General features: G+C 35.3%; 1 protein-coding gene across 2 annotated transcripts in view; it reads left to right on the plus strand.

The window, feature by feature from the left end:
* Positions 1-16,005, plus strand: part of LOC106142333 (prominin-like protein) — a 58,190-nt gene extending 42,185 nt beyond the window's left edge. The window contains exons 17-20 of one of the 2 annotated variants that reach the window (XM_060946820.1): positions 4,748-4,798; positions 10,690-10,845; positions 15,144-15,227; positions 15,730-16,005. In XM_060946820.1, the coding sequence (XP_060802803.1) occupies positions 4,748-4,798; positions 10,690-10,845; positions 15,144-15,227; positions 15,730-15,742 (304 nt within the window). In that variant the 3' untranslated portion in view covers positions 15,743-16,005. The remainder of the gene's footprint in view (positions 1-4,747; positions 4,799-10,689; positions 10,846-15,143; positions 15,228-15,729) is intronic. The other variant, XM_060946821.1, reaches the window with a different exon arrangement.
* The last annotated feature ends 538 nt before the right edge of the window (positions 16,006-16,543 follow it).

Here is a 16,543-nt window from a genome sequence, read left to right on the forward strand (position 1 = left end):
TATCATGATTCATGGAGTGGGAAAGTTGAGTAATAACACGAAACCAATTTGGTTTGGACTCAATAATCTATTACCTGGGGAACATAACTCAACTGATTTTAAACTTTTGCGTTGCATTATACTACTTATAAATACTTCAGCTCGGTGACCATTTTGTAATATGAATCGAAACGTCCAAAATAAAATATTTGTATTTTACGTGCGCATTTAATACTTGTAGTATTTATAAATAGTAACTCACCTTAGATCATACTTTTCACACTGGTTAAAACGTAAACCTGGTAACTTACTCAATGAGGGAAAGAAATTGAATGGTCCTATTCCAAGGATCACCCATATTTCTCATTCATTAGTCATCCAACTTCGTTCTGTAACCATATAATATTCACAGGTTTTGACACGCACATATCTACGAGAAATTTACGACAACACGTAGGGTTCTCACATACAATATTATTCAAAAAAGATACATTCAAAACCACCAAATACACACTCATATATTATAAGCATACTTTACTGATCTTTGACATCATTGTCATATAAAAACGATTGAACTACGTCACAACACTATCGTAATACGATTTCGAACATGCACGCACTTTGGTTTTCGGCTTCAATTGTTTTTGTATGGCTATTGTATGAATCTCTTCGTGGCAAGTAGCTCTCAATAATTATAGTGATCGATTATTTTGAAATAACTTGTCATTGGGAGATAAATACGTTTACTTGTAATCAAGGAAATTTCTGAAACTATTTAAGGTGCACTTTCATTGCAAGCGCTAATGGCGTCAACCTTGCAAGCAGTGCGAAATATAATAATTCACGTTAACTGCTGACAATAATTTAATATAATATGCGGATATTATAACAATAGTTTCAAATATTTTCTTACAATTTTTATAGACCGTGTATCACTTCGAACACTTTTTATCATTCATCAGCCATCATTATGTACATTGTGCGCATCTGTCAATTGTCAATGTCAATGTCAAGTATAATAAGTTTTTCCACACTAGACACAGGTCACTTAATATTTCAACCTTGTGCTGTAACTGTAACTGGTGGACCGATAATGCGCGTCAGAATTAATCCATTCTTCAAAGAATTCACGATAACAATATGAATTGATTTCTTATTTTGACATAGACATGGTATCTGTCTAATTTTAATTATTCTAAAAAGCAAGGCCTAATTTTCCCAATTGAAAAACCCGTGCAAAATATATTTATAATTTTAAAAGGACGATGCGCGCAATGTTTTTGTTTTAAATTGATTTTATTTAAATATTATTTATTTGATTAATATTTTTTTGCGTTCTCTTTGATTTGGAACTTCGTTTCGTTCATTTGATCATTATGATTTGTCGATGTGTCTGTCTTGGGTTTGTTGCACCCCGTCCCTGGTCCCTATTGGGTCCCAAACATTTTAATTGCATAATTTGAAGACGTTAAAAAGAATTTTGACATAATCATCATTTCGTATATAGGTTTATAGATAAAAAAATATTCAAAATGTTGATTATGCTAAAAAAATATTATTCAAATTATGCTATTTAAATTTATGGGATCCAATATGGACCCTTTTATCCCGCATCGAATGCTCTTCCCAGTGGAAACTTGTCGTCGTAAAATGTAAGGGACATATTACGTTATGAAAATCGAGGTCCCGAACCATCCTGTTAATGATTCCCGTATTTCTCTTGTGTGCAAATTTAGAGTTTGATTTAATGGTTGTTGCGATGTATGGGGTGTTCAAATTATTGTTCTTGAGCTGTAGGTATATACTTTTAAATTATTTATTTAGTACACAAATATTTTTTGAGTGGTTTTCATACACTAGCAACATAGAATTTAATCAAATCCTGATTCTAAGGCATTCTTTTTGGGTACCAGAAGTTATGCTGTTTAATAAAGAAAAATGAAAAAAAAAATCAAATTATATCTAAATTATTTTTTACATATAGCGACTTGTTTGAATACCCCAAAATGCGGCAATTCCATAACATGACTATCGTAGCATCGGCAGCGCAGCGGCGAAGAGATGATATTTAATGAACATGACATAACACTTGTATTAAACAGCGCGAGCAAGCCTTAGGGTTGACAACTCGCACTTGACAGTTCAGCCAGTAAGTTAAGCTTTATACATTTGTCGATAATAGCGACATATTTTTGTGACAGTCATGTATTTGTGATATCAAAAAATTAGATTAAATGTTTAGTTTTCCAAATGCTTATCTGATCAATTTGCGGGATCTAAAAAATCTCTATTTAACAAAATTGGCAACCGAGACAATTTATTTTTTCTTTTATGTTTTCATTCACTGTTCATTTCTTCATTGCGAATCATTGGAGTCAGATGTATTTTTCAATACGGCGCAGTTGATTGGCAACCCTGGTAAAATGGTTTCATTGTACGTTTCCACCTGTGTCTAAAGTTGTAGGAATTGTCCAATCATACCTATCTCTTATTTCTGTGAACTCCTAACCTGATTGGTAATTTTCTGCTTGTGGAAACGCACTCTTATTCTTGCGTGGTTCAACGCGTCCAACCAAAAAATTATATTCTCAAGTCAAGACTAAAATTATTTCCCTTTTTTTTAATTACTTCTAATTTGATGTTAGTCTTCCTATAAGTAATAAAATAGGGTTGTCAGTGATGTGGTGTGTGTGTAACGAGGCGTGTTGTCGGTTGTCGGCAGTAGCGAGTATGAGCCGATGTGCGCGGCGCGCGGCTGGTGGCGGTGACCCTACGCCCAGCACGGTAACCACGCCGGCGGTCATGCCGCTTTACTTCACTGATCGCTACTTCGCTGATCATGAATGACCATTTATTTTCAATAAAGTGATCAGTTTTACATTTATCTTTACGAAGTATTTATTAACTTATTACGTATTTAGCAAAGTTAAACGTGTTAACACGTTAAATTATCAACGTATCTGTAGCGCAGGTGTGGATTCAAAATTAATCTTCTCAAAATAAATAAGTACCATTTAATTTTTCTCTCTCACAAAGAAATAGTCGACAATAAATAGTAGTTTCAGCATTTTAATGTGACTTTCATTTGAGTTAATAATTATTTTGGCGGGATGATTGAGTATTAAACAACGCCTATATTTAATATAAAAATCAAGAACTCAAATTTCAGGTTAAATGTAGTGATCAGTAAGGTTTTAGCGTAATGGTCGTTCCGGCATTCTCTTCGCCCTTAGCGCTTGCCATTCGTCTGCTATCACTCGCGCGCTCATTGGACAAACATTTATTGTAATTTCAAATCAAGCATTAGGTATTTTTCATAGCGTCATTGACGCATGCATTGGAACTGCACCTTATGTATTGCTTTTACATAAATTTGCAAGTCAATAAACGTTGCAATAATTGTGCAGAATATTGAAAGATTTCAATAATAGGTGCATTATTAAAATTACTATTACTTATTTAAACTTGCAAGTATTGTACGCTGTGTTAGATGAGCAATACTCAAAATTAGTTAGAAATTTTATAACAATCTTATACATTTTTTTGGGTACAATAACGAAGAGTTTGTAAATAATTTAGTTAATAATGTTGAGCCAATGAGCGAGCGTTTGTTCGGTGTTCCGTGTCGTATGTCCTGTACACAATACATATACATACGTAATACATAGCCGTCCATAGGTCTACCTTAGGCATGCCGCTAGCCGCGCCCGGAGACTGCGCGTTATGGGCTACTTCACACATCTAGAACTTTCTATACTCGTATCATGGTTTAGACAGAATCCTGGGCTTCTCTTGTAGCGACTAGCCTTGACGTTGATGACAATTCTATATTTAAAATTGGGGTTCATATTAATGTCCCATTACTTTTACAAAAAAAAATGATGCGTCCAAGTACATACGTACATATAGTCATATCTATATCCCTTGCGGAGTAGACAGAGCCAGTAGTCTTGAAAAAGTCTTCAAGGCCACGTTTGGGTTTATTATGCATCCAAGTAATTGTAATTATTTTAATTTACTCCGCTAGCTTGAGACTTATAGCCTTTATATATATTTTTAAAGTAATTAATATAAAATTGTGTCTAGATGCGTGGAATAGCCTTGCAAATAAAAAGTAGCCGTTACCATTTTGTTTGTAAACCCTGTAAGTAATTGTATGTTGAGCACATAGCGATGTTTTTAATTTCCTTTCGTTTTGTTCCTTTGTTCAACCATCTTCATTATAATACAGTTATATTTCAGAATAAACGCCATCTTTAGTTAAGTCTTAAGATCTCTACTGCTTATTTACTAGGCAGTTTTTGTATATTTATATATGTCTTTTGTTGGATTTTAGTCCTGTTATGTTTTCCTCTTGGGGCATGTACTCCTTTCTTCATGTTATTAAATCTCTGTACCAAAGTCTTTTCTCTCTCTCTCTCCGTCTCTTTTTTCATCTAATATTATAATAGTATTTCCTAAATAGCAATATATTTCAATTTGGAATCTTATTGACCTCCCTAGTTTCAATCCAAGTCTTAACCTATTTCTTGTTCCAAGTCATTTCAATTTTTATTCTAATAGATCACTATCTGGTTCTAAATCAGTTGTACTTATTTTAGTCCAATCGACCATTTTCCAATTAGGTACATGTTGCAATATCAATCAAATTAACCTTAGTTCCAAGTCAGTTTTTACCCAATCGATGACTTCCTAATTCCAATTGAGTCCTATATTTTAGTTGAGTGTTTTGTTGGCGCGAACATTGAGCGTATGTTGTCTGTTGCAGCGAATATTTGTATGACGCGTACGCGGACCGCGATAACGTACCCCTTGCCAAGTAAGTGCCCCGGTAGCGCCCCGGTATTGCCCCGGTGAGCCCCGGTAGTAGGGTTGCCAACCGTGTTGGTTAGAAATTCGGTCAAGATTTGATTTTTTTTGGTTATCAAAGTTCAGTATAGACTTTCTTCTGCAAAAATGTGAACTTTTTAATGTGTAAAAATATCCGTGAAATTTCAGTTGAGTTTATAGATGCCGGGAGATTTTAAAAACTCATCGCCTTTTTACCAAAATTTTGGAAATGTTGGCAACCCTACCCGTTAGCGCTCCGCTTAGCATGGCTTCCTTTTACCGCATGCACCTAGATAAATTCGGTTGTGGCCATTTCCCCAGCATGGACGCCCGTAGCGACAGACACTTATGTTTCAGTTGGTTTTCTTTTGTTTATGGTTAGGGTTTTGATCACAGACATAGATTTGGTTAGATGCCGCAAGTTCACCTTCGATGACGCAACTTATCTAGTCATCAAGTAAGTATCTTCTTGTGAAGTCATCATGGCGACACTTGCGAGGTCTATCTAATTCTATGGTCTACGATTTTGAATTTGGAACGGCCTGATTGACCGTTGTACGCGCAGCGGCTCCAAACGGAGCACGCTGGATATCGAGGGGAAGATCGCGGAGTGGCGCGGGAGGAGCGCCCCGTCCGCGCCCTCCCCGTCCCCGTCCCCGCCCCCGCCCGCCGACTCCGCGCTGCTCGTCGGCGGGGGAGGGGAGGTGGTGTGCACGCTGGTGCCCGCCACTGCTGCCGCCTTATTGGACGATCTCAAGACGCGGCTTGATGCCAAGGATGAAGATAACGAATCGGGAATACACGAGTCCGAGTAACCATGTTCTGAATTTGAAATTTGTTTTGTTTTTTCATCATTGTAATGTACATGTTCAGTGAACCACCGAGAAATGTAGACCGCCTACGCTTCGATTATAACGCAAATGTCGTATACTTTTCTGTGTGGTCCACTGTACGTGTTTTAACGTATTTTAAGATTGGTGTCTGAACTGTTGTTTAATACACCAGTCTCCAATTGCGCCATTGTATCGATGGCTAATATCAACGATAATTTTTAAAGGATCTTTATTGATATAGAACCTAAATAAGACTGGCATTATTACTCAATCTAAAAAGTTTTCTTTATAATTCTCAGGTCAGTTTATTGCCATGTACCTACTCAAACAGCTGAATTCCTATGGACTTCATTTCGTAGTGTACTTCAGGAAATGTTTACATTTCGAACTACAATACATGTATTTTTCGTTAGTGGGTATTAACTTTTTAATCGCATAAACAATAGTAAACTGGCAATGTAGACGACATAAAAATTCAGTAAATGTACCAATTACCTTTTGATATCTACTATCTGCTCGATTTAAATTATTCGCTTGATTAAAATTAGTCGATGTTTGATATCAATATTTAAACAATTTTTACTGTTTTAAGTGTATTTATATGTATGGATAGTCCTGACACGTTCCAGGCCCGTCTTCCAACGGTCAAAATAGACTTAGAAACTTATTCATATCTGAAAACATGTATGGCTATACTCGTCCAGTGTTGGTTTGCTAAGCAAAGTTAGTATCAATGTAAATTGAGTGATGAAATTGACCAATTTACATAATACGAATAAATGTATTCAGTTGTGTATGTAAGAACATGAATAATTAAAAATTTTCTATAATCATTGTCAGATTCCGAATCTACAGATAGCTAAAGATGAATCTATGAACTCCGTAAACGGTCAGATTTATCTGCATTCCACTGTACGTTTTCAAGTATTCAACTTTTATTATTATGTATGTGATAACTTGATAAGGTTTATATTCAAATGACTTGTCTAATTAACGTCCTTTTTTGTCGTGTTTCACGACAAGGTATATTTAAATTTCGATATGTATATCACTTGTAATTAAGTACGCTCTTATTTATAAACAGTGACTGAATTTAACTATTTACCACTTAACGAATTTACACTACCTGACACATGATTTGAACCAAAAATGCGTTCTGCATATGGACATGTAAAAATTCCAATAATTTAGGTCACTCTTTGATCCGGCTCGAAGGACCACTGTTTATTTCTTGATGTATAAGTAATGAAAAAATTGTAGATTGTCAAAATTAAATGCAATTAAAATATAAAAGTCAGATGAAGAAAAGACAAAGACAAGTAATCCGACGATAGTAACAGCTTTCAGTTGATATGATCTTGAATACGTAGGTCAACTTATGTGCCGGGCAATGTAAAAAAAGTAACAATTAATAGATATCACTATTGTAATCACGATTACCTCCAATCGCTTCGCTTTACAATAACATGACGTCCAAGTAGTGGCAACCGCTTGTGCCTCGCACTCACTCAAGGTTTGGCAAACACTGGACTGTTGGCTAGGACTAGGAGACTTCCATAAAACATAAACAGAAATGACATATAGAAAAAACTGGCAGGAAAAAACTCTGATACATTTTGAGATCAAGGCGAAATAAACTTTGATATCATTCGCGTCCATGTAAATGTTGATGTCATTTTAGTATTTATAAAATTTCTAGACTGTTAAATGAGATATGAGAAGGGGCAACAATGGTTGGCCATAAATCTTAAAATCGAATTAAATATCATCTATGTCAATAAAAGTTGCTGCAACTTGTTGCAAAATAGCCATATCTTCGTTTCGCAAAAACTTGTAACATCAGTGGAGCCTTCGATCCTAGGACCCAGAATGTTCGTTTTTAGAAATCATTCTGAATTCACCAATCAGGCTGCAGAAGCGTTGTGATTGGTCGATTTCTGTAATGGTCGCGTGTTCAATGTTTGCCAAACGTTTCTCTGTCCGAAAACTTACCTAGAGCAACACTTGTACAACTCGATCTTAGCTTAAATTCGTATTTGTATACTGTAGCTGAGTTTTTACCCGAATATTTACAATTTGGAGCAGTTTTATCGCGTATTTTGATATAAATTGTACATTTAAGTGGCTCTTTGTATCGAGTCCAAAGCTTACGTTAGTAGATAGGAATCTAAAATTGTAATTTTAAATTTATCACATTATTCGTGGTGTTCTCGTCATTATTGTAATTTTTGTAGAAATAATATACAATTTGGAAGGATTTTACGGTAGTTATGATAACGAAATTGTTGTGGTTTTTAGTAATTACCAAAATTGGCATTGTTTTATTACGAATTTACGAGTAAGTGGTTGAAATTTTGCTATTATATTTATCGATTTGGAAAAGTCTTTAGGCTAAATTGTGTAATTATTATTTGATTTTGATTTTAAATATTACATTTATTCCTCAGCGAGCTAAGTCACTTTTTAAGATTTTTGTAAGTGGTAAGTGTAACTCTCAATCATATGACTTATATTGTAACTTTATTACGACCATTTATAGGTTTAGAAATAAGTCTATTACCATATCAATGTAACGTGCCATAATCAATTATTCCCATTTATATACATGTAAAAGCACTGCAGTGATTTGACATAGCATATAAAATTATTATACATCTGATGATCAGTATGTTAAATGAACAAGTTAGATCGCTTAGGTAATGCAACTTATCATTTCGAATAGATTATAAGGCGGATGTTTAACGTTTGTATCTTTATATTAAGAAAGGGTAAGCATAAATATATGTATAGAAATCTTCCAAAGATTTCATAATGCATAGAAATCTTTTTCAAAAAATATAATTTTCATATTTTATATTTAAATTGTTTATTATTATTGGTGAACTGTTTTTTTTAAGTGAGAAAAATTTATGTATCGTAGTAATAAATATTTAGTGAAAATGAAGGTATGTCAAACGTGGGCTTTGCCAGTTGCGTGTACTACAGACCATCATTTTACGTTGGTCTTAATATTGTATACCCACTTCTAACAATTTAATCCAAATCTGATTCACAGAAACCCTTTTGGTTATATATATATATAATGGTTTATTACGTCATCCTGATTTGATAAATGACGAGAAATTACTAATGTCTAAGTGCTGCCATCTGGTGAAATTTTGCGAAATCTTGAAAATTTGTTTTTAACGATCAAAAAAGGCCCTCGTTTGCTCAATCTTAGACGTCATATTATGTCAGTTACTGTAAGGATCACAATGATTGTAACGGTTACTCGGGTCTCTCCCGTCGCTTGCCGAAGATCGCCGAAAATTTCCGAAGATTCAGGGAGCAGTTGACGTCGCCTGAGTCATTCTGGTGGTAATGTTCGACCATAAGTAGTTGCTTCATCCATGCTTGATGTAATGAATGACCATTTGTTTCTTTGATGATTTCAAACAGGTTGTATTTAGGGCTATACGAGTGTATGTGTTGATTTTTTTAATGTTAATTATAACGTATTACCGGGTAGAGAAAGAATTTGGCTACCATGACTGCCAAACAAAAAGGTGGCTTAGATTGATGTACGAGTTTGTTTTATTATGCTTCTATAAAAAAAAACAAACCAAAAACTAAGCTTACAAAAAAAAGTAGTTTACGTTTTTTAAAAAAAAAATTGACAAAATTATTTTATTTGTTAAACTCGTTCCTCCATCTATCCTACCATTACTGCATGTCGCATCTTTTGTATCGAACGGAATCTAATCAGACAATACGTTCGCACACCCTGGCTTCAAACTTTCCTTCTGAACAGTCGTTACATCACACGACTTATTTTTTGTCAGTCAAACGGCGACAGTGACTGAAAGTTCAGTGTGTTGTCGGAACATTCCTTTTACTTATCCTATTGGAATAAGTAAGGACTTACAGGAGGATTTAAACAACAACAAAGCAATCTTACGTGTATTGCAGTGTGCAAAATGATAATATATTTAGCCATTTAGAGTATTTATGAGGTATTATAGTTCGCCTTGTCTTGTGGACGTGGCCTTACTTTTGCAATTTATGAATTGTAACAAGTGCCTAATGCCTGCATGATGATAGATAAGCTTGCCGTTGGTGGAAGTGCATGAGTTTTTTGTAGAACTAAAGAACTTAAATGTTGCATGCAATTTTTTTGTCCACAATATGAATTTTCCTTTGTGGTTGTTTTTTAGGCTATTGGTATTCGTACCTAATTGAATTTTTATATTTTATAATAGACGATGCTCTTGTCATGTTAAATAGGTTTGGTACCAGCAAGGACGAGGCGAGTATATAAATGTGTGCGAGATGTTTATTTTTCGCTTAAATTTTTTGTTTAATGCATGCTTTTCTCGAAATAAAATAAGTACAAAGTTCCCTCGAAACTTTATCAATAATTCTTTAACAATATTTCTTAAATATCTTCATATTTTGCTAACTGAGGTCTTAGAAACTGAGGAAGTAGGAAAGCAGGTGTAAGGCCTCGAAGCTTAATGGCGGAAGGTGCAACTGAGTAACCGCCATGATGAGGGAGGGATCTTCATATTTTTCTAAGTAAATTCACGAAAAGTATCAACATCCCCCTGGCGTTCGTCCGGGTTGTGTCCTTAGATAGTTCTCTGTCGAGGAGCCTGGAGTGGGCAAGTCGTTTCAAGGCCGAGAAACCCAGCAAGATAAATGAAATTTAAGTATGACGTAAAGAGTGTTATAGTTTCACGGGCTCTGCTGCGCAGCGGTAGTGCGCTTGTCTGTGATACCAGAGGTTCCGGGTTCGAATCCCGGCCAGGGCACGAAGAGAAACGAACTTATTCTAAAATTTGCTTGGGTCTTGGATGTTTGTTTTTAAAAGTACTTATTGCAAAATATAGGATCGTTGAGTTGGTATCACGTAACACAAGTTTTGAACTTGTTTCCACGCACGAAATAAAAAACATATTATATATAATTATAATATGTTTTTTATTTCAATCTGTGAAATTTGTCCCGTATATATTTTTGTAATAATGTTCTTTATTTCGTGTCATGACATGAAAAACGTGTATTATAGCGCCTATAAGATGGACAAGCGATACATGCGAGGGCGAGGCGGCGGCGCGGCGTGCGGCGGGCCGGGGCCGTGCGCGGGCGCGCTGCGCGGCGCCGAGGCCGTGGCGCCGCCCCTCGACGCACACCACGCGCGCAGATATAATGATATGGCGCCAAAGTTTGTATACATACATATATTCATGACCTTACAGGGATGACTAGACAGAGCCAATAATCTCTAAAAATTTGAAAGGCCACGTTCAGCGGCTTAATGATAGAATTGAGATTCAAACAGTGACAGGTTGGTAGCCCATCGAGAAGAAACCCAACTTTATAATCCTTGATTGTATTTTGCAATTTGCACGGGAAGGGAAACAGTTGTCACAAACTAAACTACACCAATTATTTATTCTTACCAGCGTAGTTAGCTTAGTCGCCTTGTCGGCAGCCATTGGATGGAGATTACCCGGAACAGGGGCAGCGGATGGTCAAATTAAATCCTTAACCCATAGATATAGAATTGAAAGTATATTAAGTAACTTTAAAACAAATTGTTCTTTCAGTTATATTGGAAAAAATGAAAAAAAGGAGGAAATATAAATCCAGTTTATTTCTCCGTAACTTTATGAGGTGACTTAATTAAACTTAGCATTTTTTTTTATATTTGATTTTTATTTATTTTTATTTTATTTATTTATTCAGAAAAACTTATATCTAATTACAGTATTTTTCCATTGCCAAACTGCTGAACAGTTTAACGGCAAATTTTAATTATAACATTTTTTATTTATTTTGCCTATTTCTACCCTTCACCACTAATTAACCTGTATCTTAAATAAATTGTAAGTTAATATCGCTCTTAATATTTACCAGCTAAATACATCTTCAATTTTTCTTACTTTTTATTTTACCTAAATCTATCCTTCACTAAACTGCTAACTCAATAAATATCGTCATATTATAAATACAGAAGCACCTCCGACTGTCCGTCTGTGACGTTATCACGCTGAAACCACTAACACTATTTTACAGATATATAATTCAGACATGGACCAAGCCTTGAGAATGAACATGGGCTATCCCCAATATACATATGTGGACAAAGTCAAGAAAAATCAAAATAAGTCAGACAAGGTCAAGATAAAAAATACAGCTAACGATATAACATCATTGATTAATCAAATTATTCCAGTCCATAAGCCATCTACGTTCCAAACTTTATACGATCCCTTCAGTCGTTCTGACGCGATCGAGAAACAAACATACACACATACTCACAACTTTCGCTTTTATAATATTAGTATAGATTAGGGACACAAAGACAGATAGTGCTTACGAAGTATGTTTTTAATGTGTTTTTTGGAAGCCGCTTTTGCTACTAATTCCGTAGGCAGCTCGTTAGTCCATGTAGGTACCAGCCAGCGCCTGGTGCGTCGGCCATACTTGTTTGTGACCTTGGGGACGAGCAGCTTACCTCCTCTTTTAGCTGCACGGGTTGGGTATGTGTGGACTTTCTTAATTTTATGTAATTCATTGCCGTATTGCTCTGTAAGAATTGCTGTTTTAACCATTGCTTGTACCGGCAGGATATTGCACAATTTAAATAATTTCTCATAGTCACCGTTCAAAGAATTCTTTACTGTTTTATTAATTAATAATTTTACCGTTCTAATTTGTAGACTTTTAATTTTATTTAAGTGTGTTTCTGCAGCAAGTCCGTACGCACCCAGCCCGTAGCCAATATTTGCGTCTACTAACGAGTAATACAACATATACATAATTTTTTTACTTACAAAATAGCTTAAGTTATTTAATTTACCCAATATACTTCGAAGTTTTTTACATACATCACTGGCATGGTGTTTCCATGTGAACGAGCTATCTATATTTAGTCCCAAATATTTAAAAGTTCTAACACATTCCAATGGTTTACAATTGCAGTTATTTTTATTGTTATGTAAGCATTCATAGCTGTGGCCTGTTATTATAATACGTGCGTCTTTATATTTATTACTGTGAGGGGAGTGTATGATCATGCATTTCGTTTTAGAGTGATTTATTATTAACCCGTTGTCATGTGCCCATCGTATAATGTTTTCAAAATCTTCTTGTATCACTTTAGTAACAATATCTACATTTGTCCCGCTATACGATAGGCACGTGTCATCGGCATACATATAACAATTTGATTTTTGTATCACATTACTTAAACTATTTACATGTATTATGTAACCAACTGGGCCATAAATAGACCCAGTTGGTACACCGTATTTTATGTCTCCCAAATTACTTTCAGTATTTGCGATTTTTACCTTTAGCTTTCGATTCTCAAGATATTGCCTGAACCAATTATTTATAGGGCCTCGTATACCACATTCTTCCATAGACCGCAACAGGCCGTCGTGATCAAGGGTGTCAAATGCCTTTTTAAAGTCAATATAAATGACTACCGTTACTTTTCGATCATTTAATGCTTTGTTCACATCGTCGGTAAATTGTGCTAATGCTGTAGCAGTGCTTTTTCTTGGTCTAAACCCGTGCTGTACTTCATTCAATATTTTATTTTCATCTAAAAATAGTGTAATTTGCTCCATTATTAATTTTTCGGTTATCTTATTTATTAAGTTTAAAATTGCTATCGGCCTAAAATTTGTATATTCTAAGTATGAGCCCTGTTTATATATTGGCCTTATTACGGAAATTTTAAGTTCATCCGGATATTTTCCTTGACTTACAGTTAGGTTTATGAAGTGAGCAATAACTGCGCATACCGGACCGCTAATCTCCTTTAAGTCTCGCGGCCTGACTCCGTCCGACCCCGGCGACCTGTTGCAGTCTAGTTTGTCTATTATCCTTTTTACATCCGACGGCGTTACCTTTGAGAATCGAAAGCTGACATTTGTCTCATTAACGTAACTTTTTCTGTCTAGGAATAATTTGCTACATTTATGTTTTATATTATCAATTTCATGTGTAAATGTTGTGCAGAAGTTATTACATACATTCTCAATACTTTCTTTTACTAACATATTTTTTTCAATTACACTATCAATGGACTGTGCCCTCCTTCCCATCCACATATTAAGATTTTGCCAAATTTTTCTCATGTCACCTTTACAATTAATTATTGTATCAGATTTATGCTTATTTTTAGCCATATTTATGAGCCTCTGCGTTTTATTTCTATATTTTGTATATTCTAGTCTAAAAGTATTATTTTTAGGTTGTCTTTTCCATCTTCTAAATAACTCATCTTTATATTCAATCATTCTTTTAAGTTTATTATCCATCCAGGGTTGAGTTGTCCTTTTATTTTTAAGATCACCAAATTTACTCGAGGTGTCATAAATATGTCTAAAAATACCGTATATTTTAGAATACAGTTCTATTGGTTTATCTATTACTAAAAGTTCTGTCCATTGCACTTCACAAAGTTTTTGCTTTATTAATTTACTATCAAAAATTATTTTATTTGAATATTCTTTTACCTCTCTATTCATTGTCATCGTCAAACCTGTCAGATAGTGGTCGGCTACGCGCCGAGTAAGTACATACGCACTCAAATCAGCCGGGCAGTTACTTCGCACGTAGATGTGGTCCAGGCATGACGTTACACGGCGGCCGTCCACTATCACATCTCGCGTAATGTCTTGTATTCCGCACTGCAATCCGAGCTCTGTCATCGTGTCCATGTACCCGTCTGAGTCCTTGTCCGATTTTAAAATATCTATGTTGCAGTCGCCGATACATATTACTTCCTCCTTGACTGATATGCCATTTATAATATCTCTTAATTCAGTAGTAAATAGCTGTTTCTTTAAATGAGGGGGTCTGTATACTGTGATAATATTTATTTTGCATCCATTAATTGTCATTATCCCGTGCAATAACTCGCAATAATGTGTCACAGTCCTTTGTTTCTCAAAATGAATATTATTTCTGACAAACATCAATATTCCACCTCCTTTCTGCCTAGTTCTTGTATCTAAAAATGAATTATACCCTTCAATCTCATACATACAGACTTCTTCCTCTTTTATATTAATTTCGGTCGGTATTGATCATATTGTTCATTGAATTCTTTTTTTGTAATATTTTGTTTTAAAGGACGTAACAATATTTTCAATTAGTAGGGTTACTGTGTATACATATATGCATACATATGTATTTATTTTTGAGTACCTACTTAGATAAAGCTTTAAGAAGTAACAAACAAATTTACGAATTACCACTTAGCGTATTATAAAAACCGACAATACCCAACGGCCCAAGCTCCAAGCTTTGTGGCAATATCCAAAGTCAGCCGAAATTTAGACGAAGTCAACATAGGTAAGTACCCACAAGAAATTGCAAAAAAAAAACCACAGAGGTATCAGAAACGATACCTTACCCTTACCTCCCAAAGAATCAAACCACTGCGTCACGAAGGTGTGTTAGCACTGGAAGCACGGTGAAGGAATGAGCACTCTGTTGCAGGCACTGGGAAGAAGGCCCCCCCCGCTACCACGGACCAGCTACTGAGTACGAGCGACCGCCACCGTACTACTATCCCGGACCAAAGTATGTATACACTACCTTTTTGTTTCTGTGAAGTATGTGATAAACAGTTAGAACAGCTATCATAATTAAAGCAATTAATCTAGCGCATCTAGTGAATTCATTACCTAGTGATCTTCTTTATCTAACTTACCAATAATTTGACAAAAAATATCACAAGTCTGAACTGAAATCTGAACTAGCTAGAAATCTGTTTAATGTTGCGATAATTATCATTTAAAATCAGGGAATACTCTGGACGTGGCCATTTATAAATAAATTAAATTAATAAATATATAAGAGATAAATTACACAGATTGAGTTAGCCTTGAAGTAAGTTCGAGACTTGTGTTACGATATACTAACTCAACAATAATAAATAATAAAAGATAAACATCCAAGACCCAGGCCAATCAGAAAAAGTTCTTTTCTCATTATGCCCCGGCCGGGATAGTTTTTCTCGCGATAAAAACAATTTATCGCTGAAAAAATAATTTATCAAATAATTTCCATTCTTTTTTTCCAGTGATAGACAGTAAATTGGCGCTCACGGAGTTAGACGAAGACCTGCTGAAGTACTGAGGCCGCCCGTGATGTTGCGTCTAACACGACGCGTAGCAATGCGCGCTACATTGCATTATTCCGAAGTCCCCGAGCAATGGACGCGAAATAGTCTGCCTAATAGTGTAGAAAATATTGCGGATATATTTTGTATGAACGTTTGAAGCGTGTGGAAAAACGCGCGTGCGCGGAGCGGCGAGGTCTCGAGTTGTGAATACTATGGAAAAATATCTAACCTAGAACAAAAGAAAAATGAAGAAAAATGGTCATTCTGATGACTTCAGAATGACCATTTTTCTTCATCTCTTTTAAATTAGGCTAATTAGAAAGGGACAGATTTTTTTTCGTATATATTACGCTAATTATATTTTTTTAATTTTTACATAAAAATTTACTAATTTAAGTAACTTTTTTAACGTCATTTTGTAGCTTCCTGTGTTGGTTATATTTTCATGGTAACAAAACAATAACGTTGCTGACAGATTATGATTTTAGAACGAATTTCTGTTCCGTGAACGCGATTGGCTGATGACTTCGCTGCTTCGCGCGGCGATTGGCGCCCTCACTTTTACATAGAGGGCGCCACAGTCGCTGCGATTGTTTCTTCGTCTACATGTAGTGCTAAATACTGTAAGTTGTATATAGTCAGCCCACGGTAACTGCCATATTTCGACTGTCAAATGTTTTGTAAGTCTGTTTGTCTGTTCGCTTTCGGCTCAAGAACTAGTTGAATTGACCCAAGTGAGGTCGTGTTGGCTTTAATTTCAAGAAGATAAAAT

The sequence above is a fragment of the Amyelois transitella genome, chromosome 12 (genome assembly GCF_032362555.1).
Source record: "Amyelois transitella isolate CPQ chromosome 12, ilAmyTran1.1, whole genome shotgun sequence".
Lineage (NCBI taxonomy): Eukaryota > Metazoa > Arthropoda > Insecta > Lepidoptera > Pyralidae > Amyelois > Amyelois transitella.